General features: G+C 57.9%; 1 protein-coding gene across 2 annotated transcripts in view; it reads right to left on the reverse strand.

Annotated features, from left to right (window-relative positions):
- The window catches only part of GNB1L (G protein subunit beta 1 like), a 59,589-nt gene that overhangs the window by 10,543 nt on the left and 25,384 nt on the right, over positions 1-23,662 (reverse strand). The window contains exons 3-7 of one of the 2 annotated variants that reach the window (XM_045819919.1): positions 20,018-20,163; positions 19,401-19,526; positions 13,773-13,935; positions 9,396-9,545; positions 4,603-4,818 (exon numbers count right to left, since the gene is read on the reverse strand). In XM_045819919.1, coding sequence (XP_045675875.1) covers positions 4,603-4,818; positions 9,396-9,545; positions 13,773-13,935; positions 19,401-19,526; positions 20,018-20,142 — 780 coding nt within the window. In that variant the 5' untranslated portion in view covers positions 20,143-20,163. The remainder of the gene's footprint in view (positions 1-4,602; positions 4,819-9,395; positions 9,546-13,772; positions 13,936-19,400; positions 19,527-20,017; positions 20,164-23,662) is intronic. The other variant, XM_045819920.1, reaches the window with a different exon arrangement.

Raw genomic sequence — 23,662 nt, forward strand, 5'->3', positions numbered from 1 at the left:
GCCGAGGCTGATCTGGGACACAGAAGGGACGGCGCTGCAAGTACAGCCGAAGTGTAAACCGTCATCATAAACAAGTTTTAAAAAGTCAATATGAAAATACCTGGAGGGATTTAATGCCTATTGACAAATTCCTGGAAAAATGAAACTTATTTTTTAAAAATCGGGAAACCTAAATTAGTCCAAGAAGAAAATCAGACCTTCCCTGCCCCACGAGTATAGGCAAGGACTGGCCCACAGCCACCAGAGAAACAGGCCGCCCACCGTCAATGTGTCCAGAGATCAGCAGAGGAGGGAATGCCTGCTCCCTGATTCTGGGGCCCCTGACACCCGGATACCATAAGCAGTGTGAGGCAACAGAGGAGGGGGTACAGCTCGGTCTACTGACAGACGACCCTGAACAACTCCAGCCAAGCCCCTCAGAGCACATGCTGTGAAGCGGGTTTCTTTAGCACTATACGATTGTTTTAATGTTATCAAAAACTGAATAAAGCAACTCACTAAATTAACAGACACAAGAAGAAAAGCCATGAGTCTGACAGCCCGATGCAGTATCAAAATCCAGTCTTTCCCCACCAGCAGCGGGATAGAACCTAACCTGACAACGGGAGTCTGCCAGGCCCCACAGCTCTCGCCGCTCTCCCCATCTGGCCGGCAGCACGTCCGGGATGCTTTCGGAGGCCCCTGCTTCCACTCAGCGTGCCCTGCACTCTGGCTCCACACAGGCGGCCAAATGCGGGCACTGGCTGGCGCAGGGCCACGGGGCAGATGCACCGTGCACGGGCAAGAAGACAAATTCCACACGTGTGCCCACTTGTGCAGGCGTGCATCCGCTCAGCCCCTCCCGGCTCGCATGGCCGGAGCACTGGCAGTCGGAACCAGCACCAGAGGCTGACCATCCTTTTCTTTCCTGTGAACTTCGTCCCCGCGCCAGCCAGTGTGCACAAACCTCCAAGGCAGCGACACAGCTGGGAGGGGCTGAGACACCTAGCACTGCCCTCAGGTCAGCTACAAGACTCACCCCACCTGCCACCTCGCAGCTCCTCCTGGAAACTCAGTGGCATCGAGGCAGAGGCCTACGGTGAAGCCTGGCTCTTGGGCAGGCGATGAGAAAGAGGTGCTGCAAGTTTCCCGGGGGACCTAAACTGGAAGAGACCAGCCCCGGTGCTGGGGTTCTTGTTCCTAAGGAGGAGGAAGTCCTGTCAAGGTGTTCACGATGAACATGGCCAGAGCCCCATCCCACCGTGTTCCTGAAACTCGGACGGCAGGCTGGGTTGTGCCCATAGTTCTCTCTCCTCTTGTTATGAAATCAGGAGAAACATCCTCGGTCAGAGTCCTGTGGGCTCCCTCCAACCTGCCCCACATGCCCTGCTGCTGACACTTTAGAGGGAAGTCCCCGGAAGGGCTGTGGAAAGAAGGGGCAGTGGCCATGCAGCGGGGACACCTGGTCAGCCTCAGGCACAGTGAAGATGGTGGGGGGGGGGGGGCATATGGTTAGTCTGCTTCCCAGTCCAGGCTGGCTGGGGTGGGGGGGCCTCATTATTATTTAAAGACCTAAAAATATTGCTGGCTGTAAATCAGCCTCTGCTTCAAGGCTATGGGCCCTGCCCCAAGTACAGGAGGAAGGAGCAGGTCTGTGCACCACCTGTGTCTCGTGACAGCTGAGGCCTAAACTCCTGGTGGCACTCTGGAAAGCCACCTCAGGAAGGCAGGTGAGCAGCCTGGTGTCGCAGTGTGTCCTCAAGGCGACAGGTCCTGACACAGGTAACTGGGGGCTCCTAGCCACTACCTCAGCCCCTGGCCAAACCTGTCTTGGACCAGGCCCCTCCGGAAAGGATCCCTGGCCACCAGTGGCTCTCACAGCACATGACCTCAGGTGCCAGGAATGCGCATGCGGCGCAGCCGCCATCTGTTTCCCATTACCCACGCTCTGCTGCGGGAAACCTCATCTGCGTCTCCGCGCCCAGCGCCCGCCTGGGAGAGATTGATTTGGGCTCATTAGAGACTTCGGCAGCAGGCCGAAAGGTGAGGCACATCTGTGCCCACGTGGCTTGCGGGCTTGTGGGCAGCCACATCACAATGCCCACTGCAGGGTTGGGCACAGCACACCAAGGGCCCCTGGGCCAAGGATGCCTATGGACGCCAAGGGCCTGGAGGCCCCCAGATGCTTCCTCCTCAGAGGCTGGTGCTGCACAGCCCGAAAGTCCTCAGGGCCTCTGGGCCAAAGCGACTTCCAACGTCATGCCCAGCTGTCTCCGGGTGGGGTGGCTGTGCTCAGGAGGCAGAGAACTCCCAGGTTTGGACGAGCACTGCTGAGCGAGGCCCCGGCCTGGGCCCCGCCAGCACACCAGCCACGACCATTGCTCCCCTTCTGCCACAACCTTCCAGTTCACTAAGAATGCCCTCTGCTTTAACTTTTCAACTTATCAGTACAGTAAAAGTTCATCTCTGGAACACGGCCCATAAATTTTTCTTAAGTTCCAGCAGCTGTATTCCGAATAAGCAAGGAGAGACCAGGCTGATGTGAGCTGGGGCGGCAGGAAGGCCCACTCCTGGGGACCTTGGGGTGCTGCAGCCTGGGGTGCTCAGGGAAGCCACCTGGGCCCTCAGCCATTTGTGAAGTCAGGCTGATGGAGTTTAAGGCACAGAGGACTAGAGTGCTCGACTCCACAGTGAGAAGGTCTCGGGGAGGCTTGAGGAGCAGGAGGGAAGGGTGTGAGAGAGCACCCTGCTGCCACAGGAGGTGGGGAAGGCTCCGCACCCAGCTAGGCTGACTCAGCTGCTGAGGACCCAGCACCAGTGTGGCTCTGCTCCAGCTCCGGAGGAGACGACCATCATTATGACGTTCACTGCCACTCCCGGCAGGTCCACAGGCCCCCTTCTCTGGGAGGAAGGCACGAGAAGCTCAGCCACCCCTCGCTGGGCCCGGGCCCCCTGGGAGGACTGTCTGACCACCTCCTGCCTTCAGGGTCTCTATGGGTTCCCTAGAATGACAGAAGGAAGGAGGAATGGTTGGAAAGTTGGGAGGGGTCATGCCAAACAAGTGTGAACTTGTGCCCTGTCCCCAAATATAACATGTGACCTCCTTCTCCCATCTTGTAGGGTGCCTGCTCTGACACTAACCCTGGGTCTCCGGCAGGGCTGCTGTTGACGAGACGCCAGCAGCCACTTCAGCTCTAATGTGGATGGGCACCTCCCAGTCTCACTCCACCTGATCTCAGTGTCTGTCCTCCGACCTTCACATCACTGCTCTTGGGCACGCACTTCTGCCCTTGGCTGTCCTCACTCTGTTCCCCTTGGGATGGCCTGGTGACAATGTGGCACCAACAGGTTGCAGCCAGAGCATGGAGATACCTGTGGGGTGCTGCAGTGTGTCCGACTCTCCCCTGGGGCCCATCCCTACCCCATCCCACCTATGTGCCTCAGGAGTCCATTGGTGCCCACCCAGGGCCACCTCCCCTGGTTGTGGGGTCTGGTCTAGGCAAATGTGAGGCAACCTTGGTAGGCTGCTGGGCAAGGCTTCCCCACCTAGAGAGGAGCCTGGGAGACATCTTCTTCAGACTCCTGTCTACGGAGGGCGGCCTAGACCACACAGCCCTGCAGAGGAGGCAGCCACCAGGGCCCAACCTTCAGGGCACCAGTGATGAGGGCCCAGGTGAAGCCCGAAGCTGGGCGGCTGCTGCTGCTTCTCCTGGCACCCCCTGGAGCCCTGCTCCCTATCAGACCTGGGGTCACAGAGTTGCCTTTCCAAGGAGCCTCTACTTGCTGGCTGTGGTCAAGCCTCAGCTTTCTAAGACTCCTTGGCTAATGGGGGCTCCTCGCCCACCCCCAGAAGCCAGTGTGCACCCAGGAGACCCTCTGGGAGCTGGAAGGCATAGGACACACCCAGCGGCATCCCATCCCTCATGGCCTGCAGCCCCTGTCCAGAGTGAGGCCTGGAAAGGAGGCTCCCCATCCCCAAACTCCATCCCCCCCATCCCAAACAGGGCTGAACAAGCAGGCTGGGCCAACCTGTTCTGAGCACCAGGCACAGGCTCAGACGTGGCCCCCAGGTGCTCCGCAGGCATGCTAGATGGAAAAAGCATGGGACACTATGAGGTTTACCGGGACACTGTGGGGAGGTTTTCAGCAATGCCCCACTCCACCCTGAGGCCCCGCATCCCTTCCCTGCTGCCCGTGAGGAACGGCCTCCCTGGGGCCTGCTTACAGACCGCCACCCGGGCGTGACTCCGTGGATTTCTCCACATTGGGCTATTTTTGTTTTTTGATTAATCAGTTCCTTACTGACCAAATTCCTCTGAGTCTTTGCAAATGGGCTTGTGTACTTACTCCCGGACTCTACATGCCTTTTCTCTAGATGGACAAGACGTGACTGCTATTAACCCAAGGTCTGAGAGAAACCCAAACCATGTGAACGGTTCACAAACGCCCACGCCCCCTTCTTCCTGCGCGGGCCCTGCAGACAGGCCTGCCTGCACCCCGCCTCAGAGTGATTAATTAGCCAGCGATCTGCAACAACTCCTCTTCATGCCTAAATATTGTTTCAGCCTATCAGACTGTTAGTGCAGAGTAGGATAAATGACACCTCGGGTCTGGCGCACTGACCTGCAGGGCCTGCTGCTCATCCAGGCTCCAGACAGCCAGCGCCTTCTCCGCGGAGCCCGAGACGCCCCTGGCCTTCTGGGAGTCAAAGTCAAGGCCCATGACGGGCTCTGTGTGGCAGGCGATGCGGCTGCACACCTTCCGCTCAGAGACATCCCACAGGGCCACCGATCCATCCTCATAGCCAGCCAGGAGGAGCGGGCGGGAGCTGGAGTCGGCCTGCGGGGAACAGCACAGGTCAGCTCCGGAAGGGTCCTGGTGTGTTTTGGGAGCAAGGGACTTGAGCAATGGGCTGTCTCTCCTGGGGGTGGCCGAGCTGGGGACCTGTTTCCTGTGTTCTTCACATGGCAATACCAGTTCAGAGGCTCTGCCCACCCCCTGGCGAATGGGATGGCCAATCCCATTGGTACAGGGCCTGCACGGGCTGGTGTTGGGGCACCCCAAGGACTGGGGCTGGAGGACACAGAGCTCCGGGCAGCTTGGCACGCCCCAACCTGACACTGCCACGCCCCTGCTCGCCAGCCCAGGTCCCACCAGGATCGCAGGGTGCTGTTGGGCCCTTTCCGCAGGCCTGAGACTCTCGACCACCCCTTGGTGGGGCCAGTCACCTGTCTACAGCCACCAACCAGAGAAAATTGCGAGCTCTTTGTCAATGAAAAATGAACTTTCTGTGCTTTGTCAACGTCGCTGCGGAAGCCCCCCACCCCCGCCCCGATCCCTGGGCTGGGTGAGCCGCCGCGGCGCTGAGCTATTGTGATAAATGAGGGCACAGGTCAGAGGGCCTGCGCCCTGGGCAGACGCCTCGTTTATCTGGCCTCTGTATCAACTCCAGAGGAGCGCTGCAGGATTCCAAGTCACCCTGGCACCGAGAGTGGTGACACCATGCTTGGTGCCCCGTCCTCAGAGACTACCAACAGGGCATGCCTCCAGGACTAGTGCCCAGGTTGCCTCTGGGACAAAGAGCACACTCTGGCTGATGCCTTTTGCCCTTCACTTATCTCAGCATTCCCTGCTGAGCTGCATGGGGCTGGCCTCACGTGAGTGTGAGAAATAACTGAGCACATCCCCTCCAACTGAGCTCCGGCTGGGCCTGGCCCTCAGCCTCTGGATGGTCAGCCCTGAGAATGGGGGCCGGGGCGGCTGGTCAATGAGGCTGCCCCCAGAGACTGCTCACATGCAATTTGAGGACGGTCCACTGCTGGCGGGCAAGGATGGCACTGAGCAGTGTCTGGGTCTCACTCGGTGTGGGCCGACACAGGGCATCACACAGCCCCGCTCGCCCACCTGCCAGAGCTGCTGTTCATGTGCCGTGTGGACGCTTGTGCCCACCCAGAGGGGCTCTGGGCCCAGATGCTGCACGTACCATGCAGAGTGCCTCCCCACAATGTTCCTGAGTTCTCAGAAAGAACCCTCCTTTGGCCACACAGGCAACCTGGTTTAACCAGAGGTACAAGGGTGTGTGAGTAACATGAGTGGACACCATGTCCTCAACCCAGAAAGCAGAGCGTTCCCCAAGCATCAGAGGGAAACCGAGGCTGTGGGTAGAGTGCACATTGTGGGGCCCAGTTAACAATGGGAGCTGGGGGAACCTGAGGCAGATGGCTCTTTGATCTGGAGGAGACGGCTGTGCCAGGGGACAAGGCTCACAGCCCCGAGAACTACACACAGCCACAGTGAACCCCCCCGAGGCCAGAGCTGGGCCAGTGGACACTTCTTACACGTCCCTGAAAATGCTTGTATAGTCATTTTTTTTCTGTGATGTGTTCACACAAATCAAAACATGAAGAAGGAGCCTAAGGAAGTGAGTAGGGGTCCTGGGAGGGGGCCTGTGACATCCTGTGCTCCTCCCTGAGGCCCTGCAAGCTGACTGCTACACTGCCCACTCGGGCCTGACCATGTGAGCAGTCCCCAGACGGGCCCTGAGACCGTGATCAGCGGGGGGGGCGTGCAGCACCCCTCACTGGCTTGTGCACAGAGCCTGCTGGCTTTTGCCACCAAGCAGCACAGTCTGGGGGAGTGGAGGGTCCCCAATGGTACTGGCACACTTGCCCTGTAGTTCTGTAACTGGGAAGAACTTCCCTTTGGCTCTTTTGGTGTAAAATTTTTTACACCACTTGCTTCTGAAGCACAGAGTGCTTTAAGCAATGGTCAGGCCCTCTGCTCAGGCAGCTGCTCGCAGACAGCTGTGCCTCTCTAGAGCGGGCCTCCCCTGCAGGCTCCCGATCTGGACCCAAGGCAGGGCGAGGGCCAGGTGAAAACAGCCCCGATGTGCTGTCTGAAACCCAACCAGGAATTCGCACCAAGCCTCAGACCACACCTGTCAGACCTCACCTCAGTGGCTGGCTGCGAGGAACTCATCTGGGGCCTACTTGGGTCTGTTGCCTTTGGGACAGAGCTCTGACGTGTTCCCACCCATGCTGCCTCGGCCCAGCCTGCCCCCTGGCTCCCTGGGCACACTCTTCCCTTGCCCAGGCCTCCTGACACTGCTGACACATTTTTTTCTGTTGGTTTCTACAGCGCAAGCCCACATGATGATGCCTGTGGCCTCCGGGTTCTGATCACCTCAACTAGTTCAGGGGCTGCTCACTACCGACCTGCCGGCTGAGGCATTACAGGAGCCAGACTGGCCTGCAGGGGCTCACCCAGTGGCTGCCCGGGGGCCCAGATGCTGAGCTCCGGCCTGCAACCCCCACCTGCACTGCACACCTCTCCAGCTTCTTTCCTAGCATGTGGGGTCCCTGTGGCCCCTCACCCCAATGACAGGCTGCAGGTATGACAGTGCTCCTATGGCCACAGGCCTTTGGTGGCCACACCCACAGTGCACACTGACCTCCATGGGGTGAGGACCTTAAGTTACTATGAGAATTTGCCCGGTGACCCCTCCTGTATGTGTGGTTGGGCCAGCCTAGAGGGACCCCAGCAGGCAGGTCCTGCCTGAAGCACCTCGAGGTGCTGAGGGGAACCCCCAGCTCAGGCAGGGCCCCAGCTCTGAAATGGGAGTAAATGACTCCACACGAGGCTGGATTCTGGTGGTCCTGACATTCTGTGAGATAATCATCATGACAATGCAGGTCCGCCTCCCCGAGGGCAGAAACGAGAATGTCTCTGAAAGCTTCAGAAAAAAACACCATTTCAGGACATTCTGCCACACTCAGACTAATAAACTGTAACCTGGATCTCCAGGTTTGGAGGGAAAAAAGGGACATTTAAGATTAACACAGACTTTTCTTTCGTGTTGGATACGTATCAGCCAACAAAAACGTGATTTGTCCTCTGTCAACTATATTAATTACCTTAACAAGTTTGTACATCCCGTTTCTACACATTTTTCTGCAGGAATTTTTACATGATTACGCAATGACACCGCTTCCAGGGAGTGGAGTCTGAGCGGATGCAGTCCCCGACATCCTGCCCCTGGGCGCAAGCGCCACACCAGCAGCAGCGTCAGGGCCTCGGGGGTATTTCCCACCAAGCTCCACCGCAAACCTGCTGGCGCCGGGAGCTCAGTCATCCAGGTGACCCTGGGAGCCTCACCTCCCCACCCCCAGGGGCTCTTTGGAGGGACTGTGGCAGCGGCAACACAGAGATCCCCCATGCCAAGTGGAAAGTTATCAGGGAAGGAACTACAGGAGGAAACAACCATTGGAAAAGCCGGGGAATCTCTCTGGTCCTTAGACAGCAGAAGGCTGGGGACTGGGTCTCTGGGATGCCTGTCCCCATGAACCCTGCTGGTCACGTGCACACCTCCAGATGGCCCGAGTCCATCTGGTCTAACTCGTACGGAGAGTGCAAATGAACACTGAGGCACAAAGCAGGGATCACTGGCGCCTGATTCTGGACCAGCACAGGGTGACCCTCAGAAGGTGCGGGTCAACTGGACAGTGCTGAGAAAACGGCCCATGGGCAGCACTCCTGAGATGGGCACTGGTTAGTGACTTGCTAACCCTGGGTCTGCCATGGCCAAGAAGCTGCCCAGGACTCTTTCTAAGTGAGCACACCAGGCCATTTCTCTGCCGAGCCAAATGCGAGAGACCCATAGAGTGGGTGTGCGCGTGTACACTTTGGGCCAATGTTGACCTCTGGTGTGCTGGGGTTCGGCCTCCAGGGGAGCCAGGGCCTCTGGTGGAGGTGGGCAGGCCCAGGACGATCCTCTCCAGGCTTCAGGAGCAGAAAGAAACCCATCCCTCTGGAATTGGGGACTGAGACTGTCCCCCTCACCCCCTGGCCTCCCAGCTTCTGCTACCAGCCCCAGGGGAAGCCTCCTGACCCTCAGTAATCAGAAAGAACAGCCACCAAGTGTGGTTGTGGGGAAAGTCAGCATATTAAGCCCACTCCTGCCTCTCTGAGGCAAAAAAAGTCACAAAAATGAGAATCCTAAGCACACCCAGCCGTGTAGGCTTGTGGGGTTAGTCGGTACTTCCCTCCCAGCCCTGTGCAGGGCCATGGACCAGTGTGCAGAAAGGAGCAGAGCCCCTTCCTGGGAGGGGCTGTCTCAGCTGACCCAGCTGTCCCTCCTCACTGCACTGCAGGGGGTGCCCCCCCTACCCCCAGCCCCACCTTCGGAGGATGGCACAAGTGACGCTTGCCCTGGGGCAGTTTGCAGGAGCATCCTTCCAAGCAGCGTGAGGGTAGCAGGGGCGGCCAGTGACGGGCCACTGTGGAGTCAGCGAGCACACCTTCTCCCAAGGGGCTAATTGTCCTGCTGGTTCCAGGATAAACCAAACCCTGAGTGGGGCATGATTCAGGGCCTGGCGGGCGTGGCCAACAGGGCGTGGCTGACGTGCACTGGGCCTTACCTGCCACAGCTCCAGGCACATGGGCATGCCTGGCTTGGCATCTGCCTCTGGCTTCAGGGTACACACTGATGTCTTGGATGGCATCTCCAGAATCTGAATCTGACAGTAAGAAAACAAGTTGATTTGGGCCGGCGCCAAGTTGAGTCTGTTCTATACAAACAAGAGAATTTTAAGGTGATTAGCCAAGACTGCTGCGAGTTTCTGTCTGCTCCTGGTAGGAACCTGGGAGCCCGGCCTCCTAATTAGGCCGCACAGGCTCATGGGCTCCAGTGCTACCAGCCTTGCGAAACAATGTGCATGGCGTCACTCCTGAGTGACCAGCACATCCCTCTGAGTAGCATTCCCGCCCAGCGGCTGCCTCTGGCCTCTCCCAATTTTACCTCCTTGCTGAGCAGGAGGCCTGGCTCACTGAGCACTGCCTCATCTCGCCCACTCTCCTGACCTCTGCTTGTTTCCCGTTCCTGCTGTCTGTTTTACATGGGAACGACTCTGCACTCTCAGGCATAGCAAAGGGTGCAAAGACTTTTACAGGGACCACTTGGGCACCCACCACCCCATCTAGGAAATAACCATGGCATGCGCCATGGGAAACTCTGTTTGGAGCCTGGTGGCACCCAGTACCCTGTTCCTCCACCCTGGGTGCCGAGGCTGTATTTTGTGTCACCTGAACTGGGCTGGTGGGTGTGCCTCACTGTCCTGCACAGCCAGCTCACATTTGGGCCTGTCCACTGAGTTGGGCCAGGCTCTGTCCCCAGCATCAGCAGGGGACAGCCGAGGCCACAAGGGACAGGCTTAGGAGCTGAAGCCCCACAGACTGGAACTGGGCTCCCAGCCATCTGCATCCCTCATGCCTCAGCTCCCTTATCTGCCCAGGAGGGACAGGATGCAGCTCCTGCAGGGCCTGGAAGAGGAGAGGGGCTCCCATGAGACCCAGGCCCGATGCTCCATGTGGAGGTGGGAGAGGGTTTGGCTGGCCCTTGGCTCCTCATGCTGCACGTACCTCCACTGTCATAGCAGCAACAAGGGGCCACTGTGGAGCTGCACACCACCCCTCACTGACACAGAGGCATCCTCTGGTTTGCAGACGAGAGGTCTACGTTCCAGAGGAGTCGAGGACATTGAGGGGACAGCTGGCCTACTGCCTGATACCCAGAACACAGAACCCCCAGTGTGGAGAACTGGAGGCGAGCTTGAGTTGTGCAAGTGTGGCCGAGCTGCTCTCCCTGACGCACGCAGAACAACAGGCCTGAGTCCCAGGGTAAAGGCCCAAGTTTGAGTTCCAGTTCTGCCACACGTGTGCTGGGAGCTGTGTCTAGGGCAGCTGTGGCAGGGTGGAACAGCAGTGTTGTGGTCTGGTCCTGTCAGCTTCGAGGCCCTGCAACAGGCCCCAAGCCTGCCTCCATGCTTGGGTGGCATGCCTACAGGCTGGAGCTGGGGCGTGCTCCGGGCAGGGCTTTCACCAGAGGCTGGCAGAGCGACCTAGCACCGGGACTGCTAGGAAGGGTGAGTCCTGGGGCCCCTGCCGGTGCGCACACGTGTGCACATACACACGTGCCCACAAATACAAATCACTCACACATGCACACACACAAGCACAGTCTCCCTGTCAACAGCATCTACCCAGGGTGAGTTGACCCTCCCTGCCCACAAAGGAGACAGAAAAGGACAGAAGTGACATGAGCCATTGCTACTGTCATGAAATAAAAGGCTGCCAGAAAAAGGACCCCTGAAATAGCAAAGTTGCTCAAGAAGCAAAATGAAAAGAAAGATAAGAAAGACGATGGTGACAACCAAGACACAGTGGCAACAGGTGTGACCCAGAAGTAAAAAGAAAACTGCAGAGGAAGGAGAGGGCTCTTGGAACCCTTCTGTTCTCTGTGGTGAGTGAACTAGCTCAGGACAGGCTCATCCCCCGGGAACCGCAGCCGACAACGGAGGCAGGCCAGCACCCGGCCATGGTGGCTCACCTGAGAGAGAGATGTTCTCCTCAGTCCCCACGCCTCGCGCACCCCAACCCCATACAAGAGCAACGCAGCAGGCTGTGGCTGAGTGACGGCCCCCCGTGGCTGCTTCACAGAGTCTGAGTGAGCTGTCTGCGGCCACGCTGTGAGGGGTCGTCTGGAAAGACACAGACCACACTGTGGAGGCAGGACACTCGACTTCCTACTCCGTGTACTGTTCTGTTTCTTGAATTATTCCAATTTCTTAAAATGAGATCTGTTCCTTTTATCACCGTATCAGGAGGACAGGCTGGTTTCAAGATGCTGAGTGGCTGGAGGGGGAAGAGGAAGCCACAGGAGAGGGATGTTGCTGGACAGAGTCTGCAAGGGTCTGCCCCTCGGGTGGCCTGGCACAGGCCCACAGGTCAGTGAGGGATGGCCTGTCCTGACCTTCGGGCTCAGGAAGACCCTCTGGCGGCAGTGAGGAGGGACCCAAGAAGGAGGGGATGCGGTGGGGGTGAGTTATCCAGCAAATCTGCTCCGGTCGGGAGGAGAGGGGCTGAGGGGGAAGGAGGACAGCCCCGAGGCCTGAGGTAGGGCCGTGGGAGGGAGTGAGGGGCAAGGGGACCAAGGAGCCTCGGCCCAAGGACTGGAGCAGGCCCAGTGGCCTGTGCTCGGAGCTTCCAGTCACTGGTGAGCTTTCCATCTGGCACTCAACTGTGACTTCTGTCTCCAGAAGGGGAAATGTTTGGTTTGAGCAAGCATGGCCCTCCAGACAGCAAAGTGGGGTGGGGGCACGTCCTCCCCTGGCACTGCCTGGGCACAGGACAGCGATGCTTTTCCAGGGCCCTGTCTGGGCAGATGCCAGGTGGGAACATGGAAAATAACTATTTTCCCAGGATGTGCAAGGTCCCTGGACTGGCTGCTCCTGAAAAACAAGGACGCTGCCAGAGCTGGGGGCCAGGAGGTTGGTTAAAATCAGCTGTGAGCAGAGGGATGAGTGGTCTTCGGGACTAGGCCTGGGAGAGGAGGGTGGGGCTGGAGGGCGAGGGCAGGAGGAGGGACGGGAATGGCCAGAAGTCCCGGGGAGGCTGAGGTGGAAGACAGCACCCAGTGCCCGGCCTCGGTGGGGGAGCTGGCTCGGCCCATGGGCCGGTCTCGGCGTGTGCAGCCCAGGAGGGAGGCCAGGCTGCCCAGCCCCTGCCCTCCTGGGGGAAGCACACCTCTCTTTTCACAGTAATAAAGCTTTTAACAGGGTTTTGGCAAATTGGCAAGAGAAGTGTATGTAGCTCCTAATTGGTGATTTAAATGCAATCATGAACAAATAAATGCCTGTTCCTATCTCATTATTTATGAGCTGAGTGTGCTTTAAGACAAACGGCCCTTCCTGGGCGGAGGCCAAACCGCCCCGTGTGTACAGGCCTCAGGTGCCTGCCCAGCGCCGCCTGCCGAGCAGGCTCTCCTCGCCAGCGGGGGACCCCAGGAGAAGATGGGAGTGGGTGGTAGACAGAGGGCTCCCATTGCCTCTCCACCATCCCACCCCCACCTGCAGCGGGACTCCAGGCCATCCAATCACTTCTCACGGGCATTTCTTCTCCCATTTCCCTTCAGCTCCTCCAGGAGCTGGTGCCTCCAGCTGCACCTCCTACTCTACCCAGCTTCCTGATATCTGCCCCCATGTGGGGCACTGCTTCCCTTGGGGGACTCTGCCTCTTCAGTCCCTGGGTTGTGGACACCACTGCGCAGTCTGACTAGCCTCCCGCCCCCAACTACTGCTGCCCACTCTGGCATGAGCGCCATCTGACAGCCACCTCCAAGGTTCCATCACACCCACCTCACCCTCCAGCCCCATCCTCTGACACTCCCCCCTGCTTACCTGTGTCCCTCTGCACTGCAGTCGCCACCCGGGTGCCAGCCCTTACCCCCCAGGTCCTAGTCCTGCACATGCCCTCTCACACCAGGGCCCCATTCTGCTCCCCAAAGGACTGCCCTCCCCTACTGTCCTGGCTCCCAGGCTCACTTCAGCTTTACCAGGGCTTTGGTCTGTCTTCCACCACCTCCTGCTGGCCTGCTGGGTGCCTGCCGGTACACAGGCCTGCTCCTGAGCCCTCCGAGGATCTGTCTGGGCAGCCTCTCCCCCAGTACTCCTGATGGCCTTGGCCTTGACACTCGTCCACTTGCACTGAGTTGGGTGCCTGGTCCTGCCACACAGACACCAGTCACCCCTCTCACAACCAGGGACATCTCACAGGTGACCGGGGGCGAGTGCCCATCCCCAGGTCCTCAGAGCTGCAATCCAGCAGACCCAGACCTGCCTCACGGCTCCCCGGGAACCTGGGGCCAGCCCAATGTTCCCAAGACCAGGTGCTGACAACGGGTGTGCCCATGTAGGGGAAACTGAGCCTCCAGGGACTCGAGAATGGGGGCTGGTGCTCACCTCATCACTGCCTCTCCCGGGCACTGCCAGTGTCCAGCGCTGTGGGCCCCTGGCCAGGAGGGAGCCCTTGCAGAAGCCCATGCTCTCCAGACCCATGGAGTCCACGACAGTGTTCCTGCCCTCCGCCAGGTCCCACAGGCACAGCCTCAGGTCCCGGCCCTGACTGCAAAACCAAGCAGAGAGACAGGCCGTGAGCCACCCTGGTGAGCAGACCGCACATCCCACCTGGCCAAACGTCCGCATGCTGTCGCCAACCTGAGGGGCAGGGGACACTTTCCAGAGAGGCTGCTGCTTACGCCAGATCACGGGGCTGGGGCACAGCAGCCAGGGACGAGCTTCTCAGCCCTGGCGTTCACGTGTGCATCTGTGCCTGTGATGCCCAACACCCAGCACACTGGTGGGCATCCCAGGGAAGCGCCACAGACGGAGGCCTGATGTGGTTTTCCTGCCACTCCTCATGCAGCCAAAGGAAGTGCCCTCCCCACTCCCCCCCCCCGTGACTTAATTTTGACCACCTGGCAACCCCACCCTCGGGTATTCTCCCAAGTGAGCTTAAAAACTGCACTCGCACAGAAGCCTGCACGCAAACGCTCACGGCAGTCCTGTGCATAACGGCCCAAGCTGGAAAGGGCTCTTCAGCAGGAGGCGGGATGAGGAACTGAGGTGGGTCTGCACCATACAATTCCACTCAGCAGCAGAGCAACAGACTGGGCCATGTGCAACAACCTGCCCGAATCTTGGGTGCATCTTGCCAAGTGAAGGGAGCCAGAGGCAAAAGGCCACACACTACATGACTCCAGTGGTGTGACCTTGCAGAAGAGGTCAGGACGGAGGATGACAGGGCACTGCCCACGGAGGTGTGGCACAGTTGTTCTCTGCAGGGTGCGGCCTGCTCTGTGTGGCCCCGGGTGGCCCAGACATGACTGTCAGCACCATCAAGCCCACAGATCTATGCCATGAAGAGCAAGCTTCACTGCGTACATGTCAAAAACAATAACCAGGAAGCCAGGGTCCCAGGGTGAACTGCAGGCCGTGACAAATGCAGGGCTCACTGCATGCAGCGGGAGGGCGGACAGAGTCTGACCTGAGGTACCTGGGACAAGTGTGTCGGCTCAATACCTGCTACAAGGTTAAAGGCAAAACAACTGAATAGAAACACAGGACTGCAGCTGGTCCACCTGTTTCCCACAGGGCTGTGGGCTGGCGATTCTGAAACCTCTTTCTGTACACAGCGGGGCTGGACAGAGAAGTACGTAAGTGGTGGGGAGTGGGGGCTGGGTTTCTCCCATCACAGAAAAGCAGGCGCCAAGAGGCCCAGGGGAGGCGAGATGGACCCATAGTTTTGGATTCAAATCAGAGATGCCGGTATAAATGCATGTTTATCCCAAATCCTGTTCAGGTGGACAGACATTCAGGTGCACACGGGCTGCGCCTGAGAGGACCTGGAAGCAGCGACACCCCAGCGGCGATGAGTGTGCCTTGCACCCTGGTCTGCTCTCTTCCCCTTTCTCTAAAAAGAGGAGCCAGGTTTCAGCAGAGATGGCTGGAGTGTTGCAGGTTGGGGAGGAGGCCAAGAGGAGTGCTGAGCATCTTGTGGCCAGAAAGTAAGAAATACTTCTAAAATAAAATGAAGGATGGGGGCATGCCCAGAGGACCCAGGTGCCAAGGCTGGAACAATCTGAGCAATAAAAGAAGTAACTGCGGTGTGGAATCATAACTGAAGAATACACTAAATCTCCATGGGTCCAGACTCATTGGGCAACACATAAACACATGAAGAGGAGATAAACCTACCTTACAGAATCCTAGTTAAAGTAAAACGCAACCAAAAGTAGGGGTACGGGATGCACCGAGCCCCCATGAGAATGCCCCAGTGCTGACTGTGGGGCAGAACCCGCTGATGGACGCTAGCTAGGATCAGTGGGCACAACCTGAGGAGAAACAGGGCATGGGTATTGCTTCAGAGTGTCTCCCAGATGCTCACCACTTGCTGCGGAGGCTTGGACGCAACCACACAGTCTTCGACCCGCCTTAATCCTCACCTCCCTGTCCCTTGAGGAAGGTCCTTGGTGAACACAGGGACTCATCTCCAAGGAGGCCAGTAAGCAGAGGGAAATGTCCCTGAAGGCAGGACACCTGCAGACACACCCTGACCAGGTGACCAAGGTGACCCTCACCAGAGGTGACTCCTGCGGACGTCACAGACCCCAAGATGGTGGGATGAGACTCCTTGGCCTCTGCAGGTCCCCCCCTGAAAGGGCATTGACCCACCTAATCCTGAAACCACGAGGCAAACCCAACATGACGGGCATTCTACAAAACTGCTGACCAGTCGCTCGTCCCAAGGGGCGAAGTCAGGAAAGACAAGGGGAAGAGAAGCGAGCCCAGACCACAGGGGCCTAGGGAGCCATGACCATTTGGTGGGTCCCAGAGGAGGAAAGGATATTGTGGGGATGAGAGAGCCTGCACAAGGCCCAGCATCTCATTGCCGGTGCCACCACCAGTGTTGTGACAGACCTGCCCTGTCACAGGAGACGCCCCGGCCACCAGGACTTGCTGCGGCATAGAGCACTGCTTTCCCCAGGAGACCCACAGCAGCTCAGTCCCATCCACATGTCAACTCCATTTTGGACAACCCACCACGCTGATGTTAAAATGCCTGAACATTTGGACTAAGAATGACACTGTGCCTGCTGGCCTTTGGGGGAAGACAGGTGTGGCAGTATCCTCGACATAGGACGGACCAGAGCCTAATGCAAGAGAGACACATTCACACCGGAGGTGTCTGACTCACGGTCAAGATGGCAGTCATGCCGTAAGCAAAGGGCTGGCCTATTTTTAAGTCACTTTTTATTTGGAATGTTTTGAACCCACAGAACGGTTGTGAGGACAGTAGGGTGACCTCCCACACCTCCGTCACTCATCCCCTAATTGCTAACGCTGTGCACATTCTCTCCTGGCCTGATGCCCATCACCCCAGATGATCCTCACTCGGGGAGAGCCACACCCAGAAGCTCCTTGGCCCCAGGTGGCAGTGGGGGATGGGGGGTGGGGGTGCTTACTGCACTTGAATGAGTGCAGCCTGGAGCTCCTGAATGGCCCAGCATGTGCACACAGGACATCCCACCCATGGGTACGGGGTCCACCTCGCAGACACTTGTGTGCCTGGCACCAGGAGGCCTAGCCGAGAGCCTTCTCCCACCTTATCCACAGCAGGCCCAAGTGGACAACTCAGATCTCCACCGACAACAGAATATAGGCCATCTGGGTATACACATCCGTAGAACACACACAGGAAAAGCCTGCATAGGGCCCTGCAGCCACATGCCCCTCAGTGGGTCTCACAAAGACAGGGCTGAGAGAAAAAGTCAGATGCACTGGAAGCTGTTCTGTATGGCTCTACTTTTTTTGAGTTAAGGGAAAAAAACACACAGACAAAATGAGTCTCTACCTTTTGGAGAGGAACATTCAGATGGTACAGATGAGCAAGGCATGAGAGGTTGCCTCTGGGAGCAGGGCAGACAGCAGGCTGGCGGAGCTCTGCTTCCTGCTGGGAGTGGTGACACAGGTGTCCACTCTGTGATACTACAGCAGTCTGCAAACTTGTTCTGTGCACTTTTCTGTGAGTACGTTACACCTCACAATAAAATAAGCTGGAGACATACCCACCCAGGTGGCTGTCGCAAGCACAGGTGCGTCCTCGAGTCTGTGGATGGTGCTGGGGGTGTCTGTGGAGCTGCCCCTGGACTTTCTGAAGCCCTGTATACAGCCTGGCGAAGGCCGGGCCCCTCGCTTCTCACTTTTTGTCCTCCAGCCTCTGACATGAAAGCTCACCTTCCTCCCTCAAGAGCCACTTCGGAGACTTGGCTTCCAAACACAGCTGGGCGCGTGGCCTCTAGTGCAACGTAAATGCACCTGCGCATTCCAAGCACCTGCACAGTCTGCATTGGAGACCTCCTCACCTACAGGTCCCCTGCCTGGAGTGGGGCCACCACAGTGCCACCCCGACTGGAAGGAAGAATGCATCTAACATCTCCTCACCAGGAGCTTGCCACCCTGCACCGCACTGGCTCAGATTTCTGTGGAGTGAAGCCTCAGAGTAGGGTGTCAGGCACCAAGCACTCACAGCCATGGGCTCCCAGATGACAGCCCAAGATGCCTGGGCCCTGTAAGAATAGGAGGCCCTGAAGGGCGTACACCTGAGCTGAAAATTCTGCAGAACATTTATAAATGGCAGCTCCCAGTACAAGTGGCTTAGTGGGGCATTCAGACAAGATAGCTGTTGTATTATCAGGGACAGACCGACACTGTGAGGGCCCTGTGCACCACATGTGGGTGGGGGGCATCTGGGCTGCCTGGCCCAGGAGACAAGGCCATGTGAGGGCTGTACACACACATGTGTCTAGGGCCACAACCTTCCAGAACGCCTCTGGTCTCTCAGTCACTTTCGAGTCACCTTCAGGTTGGCAGGAGCAACATGAGTCTGGCATAGAAGTGCTTTGCAGGCCAGTGGAGTCCCAGCAGGCTTTTTGCTCTGGGCACTGGCTCCACGGTGCACAGACAGATGTCCAGGCTCCAAGTCCAGCGCAGGAGAGCAGGCCAGTCCTGCAGTGGTGGGGCACAGAGCATTTAGGAGAATGGCACTGCGATTTGGCAGATCCCTGAGCTGGGGCAGCCATCCCCCAATGGTGGCAGACATCAGCATGACCCAAAACGAGAGTCAGCTCTAGCAGCTAGGTAGGCGTCCGACTCCCTGCACACTCTGCTGGTGTGCACATACAGCAGACACAGCTCTGCACACACAGCCCTGTCCTGTCCTCTCTCTCACCATGGGAAGCAGGGAAGCCCCTCCCAACTTGCTCTCTCACCCACTTGCCCCTTCCTGTCGCCTCCTGGCCCATTCCTGTCTGGAGTCCCTGGCCTGTCACCTCCACAAGGCGAAAGCAGCAGTGCGGAAACAGAATCACTCTGCTGCCCAGCCCTCAGCACCTCACAGCGCCTTGTGACACTCACAGGTTGGGCCCACCACAGCCTCGGCAAACGCCCTTGCTCCTGCCATTTCCTGCTGACCCCTGGCTGGCCAGCCCTGAGGGCTGTAGATGTGGGCAGCTATGCGATGGTCCCAGTGCCACTGGAGGTGTGTGGAGCGTCTCCCTGACCAGCCTGGCGAGCTTTAGGCTCGGGCTCTGTGTGCTGCCCAGTGCCCAGTCTTCATCACCTTAAAGGAAGGTGGCTTTGTGGCGAGGGAGAAGGTTATCTGGCAGAGTGGTGCTGTGACACCAGAGCCCGGGGCCTGTGGGAGGGAAGCTGAGGCTCCTCTGAGAAGCTCAGGTTCAGCTTCGGGACCCCGGCTCCCACCACTGGGGAGCTGTAGCAGGCCAGGCAGGCTCTGCTCAGGCCACAGAGCTGTCCTACACGTTCATAAGGCCCTCTGTCAGGGGCACTAGCCAGAACAGCACTCGGCACACCCCATACGCACTGTCTTAGGATGGGCTGAGAGCAGAGGTCACACCCTGTTCTGCTCTTGGGGGAGGGGCAGCCCAAGTGGCTGGGGGAGCCCACGAGGGCCTCAACCTGGCCCCCATGAGGGCCACGCATGGCTCCTTTGGAACTGCCACTGAGACCTACCTGAGGAGCTGGGGCCCCTGGGGCAGTGTCTGCAGCCAGATCACACACTGACCCCCGTGCCCATCCAGGGTGGTTAGCGCCCTCCGTGTCTGCAGGCTCCAGATGTGCACCAACCCGCTCAGGGACCTGTTCAGGCAAGTGTGGGAGCAGGGTCAGGAGGAAGCGTCGGCGGAGGGTGGACATGCCCGGCACACTCCACAGGGCCGGTCTGGAGGCCACACCGCTGGTGGACCAGGTGTTCTAGCTGCTTGAGATTTTAGCTCAGGCGCGAGTTCTAAATACCAACTAAGGTTAAAAGGGGCACATGCTCCTCTTCCAAGGGGCCCACAGGAGCCTCCGAGGCCCCCTCAGGTAGGGCCTGCCCTTCAGCAGAGGGAGGAGGGCTGCCACTGACAGTGCACCCTGGGTGGCACCTATAACAGTATGGGCGTGTGTCCCTGCATCCTCAAGGGGGTGAGGCCCCAGGGGACAGCATGTCAAGTGGGCTGTAAAAGTGTCTGGGCAACAGGCAGCCTGAGCCCCTCAGTAGGACCCCCAAATAAGCACTGAGCTCATTGCTAGCACCTCAAACTTCACCCTGGGCTGGCCCTGGGGGTGGGTCCCCAGCAGCTACTCACCCTGAGATGAGGAGCGGGTGCCCCTGCCCTTGGGCGCCTTCATGGAAATGCAGCGCTTGCACTGCGGACTGGGTTCCTCGGAGGACAAACTGCGGGTCTGGCGGCGGGGACGGCCGGGCCGCCATGCTGGGTAAGGGTGCAGTCACCTGTGGACCAAGAGAGGTATGCGAGTGACTGACCCACCTGTCTGCCCTCAGAAAAGCAGCAGGAGGCCTCCCTGGACACTGCCCACCCCTTCTTCCATCTGCCTATCAGCCTCTGCACCCAGTGGGACCACCCTCGTTCCAGCGTGTGTCATCCCGGGAACACACCTGCCTGGCACAGAGCCCTCCAATGGCCTCTAGGAATTCCAGTCCAGCCACCAGCTGCACCATCTGGCTCCCTGGCTCCCCCTGGCCACTGGAGCAGTCCTCCTTGTCCAGGCTGGGCAGAGGTCGCTCTGACTCTGGGCCTGGCTGGGTCCTATCTTCAGGTAAGGCCTCACTCCAACTCCTCCTCCCTCAGGAAGCGTACCCCATCTAACCCTCCCAGTGAACTCAGAGTGTGGGAAGTCCCGGGGGGCCAGAGGGGTGAGCAGGACCAGAAGATGGAGCAGACCCTCTTCCTCACAAGTGCTGCAAATGCTGCCCGCTGGGTCTTGAGCCTGAACACCTACAATGGCTAATTGTCACTGCCACCCTTCAAGGAGGCAGCACCCTCTACTGTTGGGGACAGGACAGTCCAGTGAGCTGCCCTAGGCTCAGGTCTGGCATGTTCCAGAGCCTGCTACTGTCAGAGGGGCAGAGGGGCTGGCACAGCAGTGTGTGTGGGGGGGCGGGGGACTGAATCGCCCTGCTGCTACCCAGGAGGGGTGCTATCGCAGGTGAGAGACCCTTCCTCTTATCACTGGTCCTGTGTTTAAGGCCTGCTGGGGCTCATCCACACCAAAGGAGACTACACCTAGTGTCCCCACCAAGCCTCCCCTAACCACCCAATCCTGCAGAGTCCCCGGAGGCCTGTGTCCTTTCATGCCACCTCAGTCTCACAGGCAGCAAGGGACTCAACAGTGCAGGGGTGGCTGTTCTCAGCAGGTGTGTGTGCGCGTTGGGAGGGAGCAGAACCAGAAGTGGCCTGCTCCGACAGTCAGGGGGCACACCTGTCTGCCCGCAGGTCCAGGCTGGGCTGAGGATGCTGGACTCTGGGACAGCTCCCAACCCATCCACCTCCAGCCTGTACCCAGAGCAGGGAGGAGCTGTTTACCCAACCACAATGTCAGCCATAGCCACCAGAGGACCCAGAGTAGATAAGACAGGAAGGGTTCCTCCAGCAGGGAGCCTTGGCCAGGTGGATGATGCCAGGGGTCGAGAGGGTTCTGGGCCTAGGACGGAGGCCCATGCAGGAGGGGCTGCAGGCCAAGGCTGCGCACATGCATGGGCAGCAGAGGCAGCAGGGGTGTGGGCGATAGTCCAGGACCCACGTCAGCTGTGCCCTCAACCAGCAAGCCCTGCACCTCCCATCCTCAAAAGCATCCAGGCCCTTTCCTTCTAGTCTGTCTTCAGAAGAGAGCCAGGAGCAGTTTGACTAGAGCAAAAGGTTTAAAACACTTAAGAAATGCCACTGTTGAAGCAGCTGGGGACCCCACGAGGCTCTAGGTCACCTGAGAGCAGAGGGAGAGCAGCAACCAAAGCCTGGAGATCACCAGAGCCTGTGCAAGGGGGCGGGGAGGATCCGGCCACAGAGACCCTCAGGAGGTCACTGCCAGCACCCAACTGAGGTCTGGCCACCATGAGGCAAGTGGAAGCAGAGCTGGGCCCTAGATCCTAACGACTGAGAACGATACTCCAGGGCCAAGGCCAGGAAGGGGTGGCCCCAGCCTCTGACTCCAGGGTGGACAGTCGCCCTTACTGGCCACTCTACCACTAGATCATGCCTCTGTCATGGGGTCTTAAAGAGAAGGAAGGGGTCCCTAGGAACATGCTTCACAAATAGCCAAGTCTCTGCTTCTCTCTCTTCCTCTCTCTCAAACTTTCCCGCCTTTGGCTAAAGGCCAACAGATTCTTCCCAAACACAAGAACAGCCTCCAGTGGGGAGCAGAGGGCTCCAACCCCACACTGCTTCATGATATGGTCTCTGGTGGGACAAGTAAGCCACCTAGAGATGCCCGTCAGTCCAGGGCCGCAACCCCTGCAGTGGCCACCCCTGGGCCGGCTGGCTTGGTGGACACGTTTAGAGAGGCAGAAGTTGAGCCCACAGAATCTCTGCCTGCCTCTGCTCTGCCAGCCCCTGGAGGGCAGCTGGGTGGTGACAGGCACAGGGGTACTGGGCCCCAGACTCAGAAAAACCCAAGAATGCAGGCCCTGCTAAAGCACCTCAACCCAGGTGAAAGCCCCAGTTCAGGATGGGCGATCACCCCTCCACTTAGTCCAAGCCACAGAGTCCAACAGGCCACCTTTGCAGGGATCCCACTGTGCAGTGCTGACATGCGCACACCCACTATGTTCCCACTCATGCACACGCACACACACATACATACAAGGGGGCACCCAGAACACCCTGGAATTTATTTATAAAAAATGTGTGCTTATTCTCATGTTTAAACTTCAGTCACCTTCAAAGTATCTCCATCTCACGCAATACACCTATTGAGACCTTTTTCCTACTGCTCAAAACAGTTTTTTAACTTGTTAATTTTTATGCCTTTTAGTGCTTCTGCTGTTTTTTTGTTTCACCTCTTCCACATTAACAAAACATTTCCCTTTGAGGACTTTCTTCAACTACGGAAACAAACAAAAAGTCGCTGGAGTGAGATCGAGTGAATAGGGAACGTGGGGCACTGGGGTCATGCTGTTTGGGTAAAAACCTGCTGAGTGTGTGTCCACACTCAGTGTGGTGTAGACAGGTGTGCTCATAAATCACCCATCATGAAATAGGCAAATGTGCTAAAAGAGTCTTCAAAAAAACTTCACTGAAGCTGAATGCAGCCTCTCACAACAATTCCAGCTGGTGCACTGATACAGATGGGCTCCTAGGACACTCACCTAGCAGGGAAGCCTGTACTACAAGGGGCCCACCCTCCAGAAGATAATTCTAGTTTTTTTGTGGGTCCTCCATATACACATATGCACACACATACTTATGGGCACACACAGGTGTGCGCGCACGCGCGCACACACACACACACACACATATACCTGCAGTGCCAGCTAAAACCCAGCCTGCACTTGCCCCCTGCTTGGGGCCCGAGAGAAATTTCCAGAACTTCACCAGCACAAGGCTTACTCTGCAGTGATGAAATCAAGTTCTCCTCCATTGTTTCCCCAGAAGTGCAGGGAATAAACCCGTCACGTTACAACAACCAAAATGCTCAGGCCAAAATGATGCATCGGCAATTAAGGGCTCCATCATTCCAAGCAATTAAAATAAATGCTTTATTTGAAAACTAATTAATTCTAGCTACATATTTTTCCCATGACAATATCCAATGATTGCTTGATTTATGACATCTAATTATTCTTTATTTATCTAATTGAGAATAATCGCATTATCCTATCTCCCCTGGCACCAGCTGCCCGGAGCAGAGGCTGCAGCCCCTTGCGCAAGGCCGATGTGCGATAGAGCCAACGCCCCCTCCTTTCCCTGTTCTATCACTTGTCTCTTCCTCCCGGA

This window comes from Phyllostomus hastatus, unplaced genomic scaffold (genome assembly GCF_019186645.2).
Source record: "Phyllostomus hastatus isolate PE091 unplaced genomic scaffold, TTU_PhHast_1.1 phas_scaffold_387, whole genome shotgun sequence".
In the NCBI taxonomy this organism is placed as follows: Eukaryota; Metazoa; Chordata; class Mammalia; order Chiroptera; family Phyllostomidae; genus Phyllostomus; species Phyllostomus hastatus.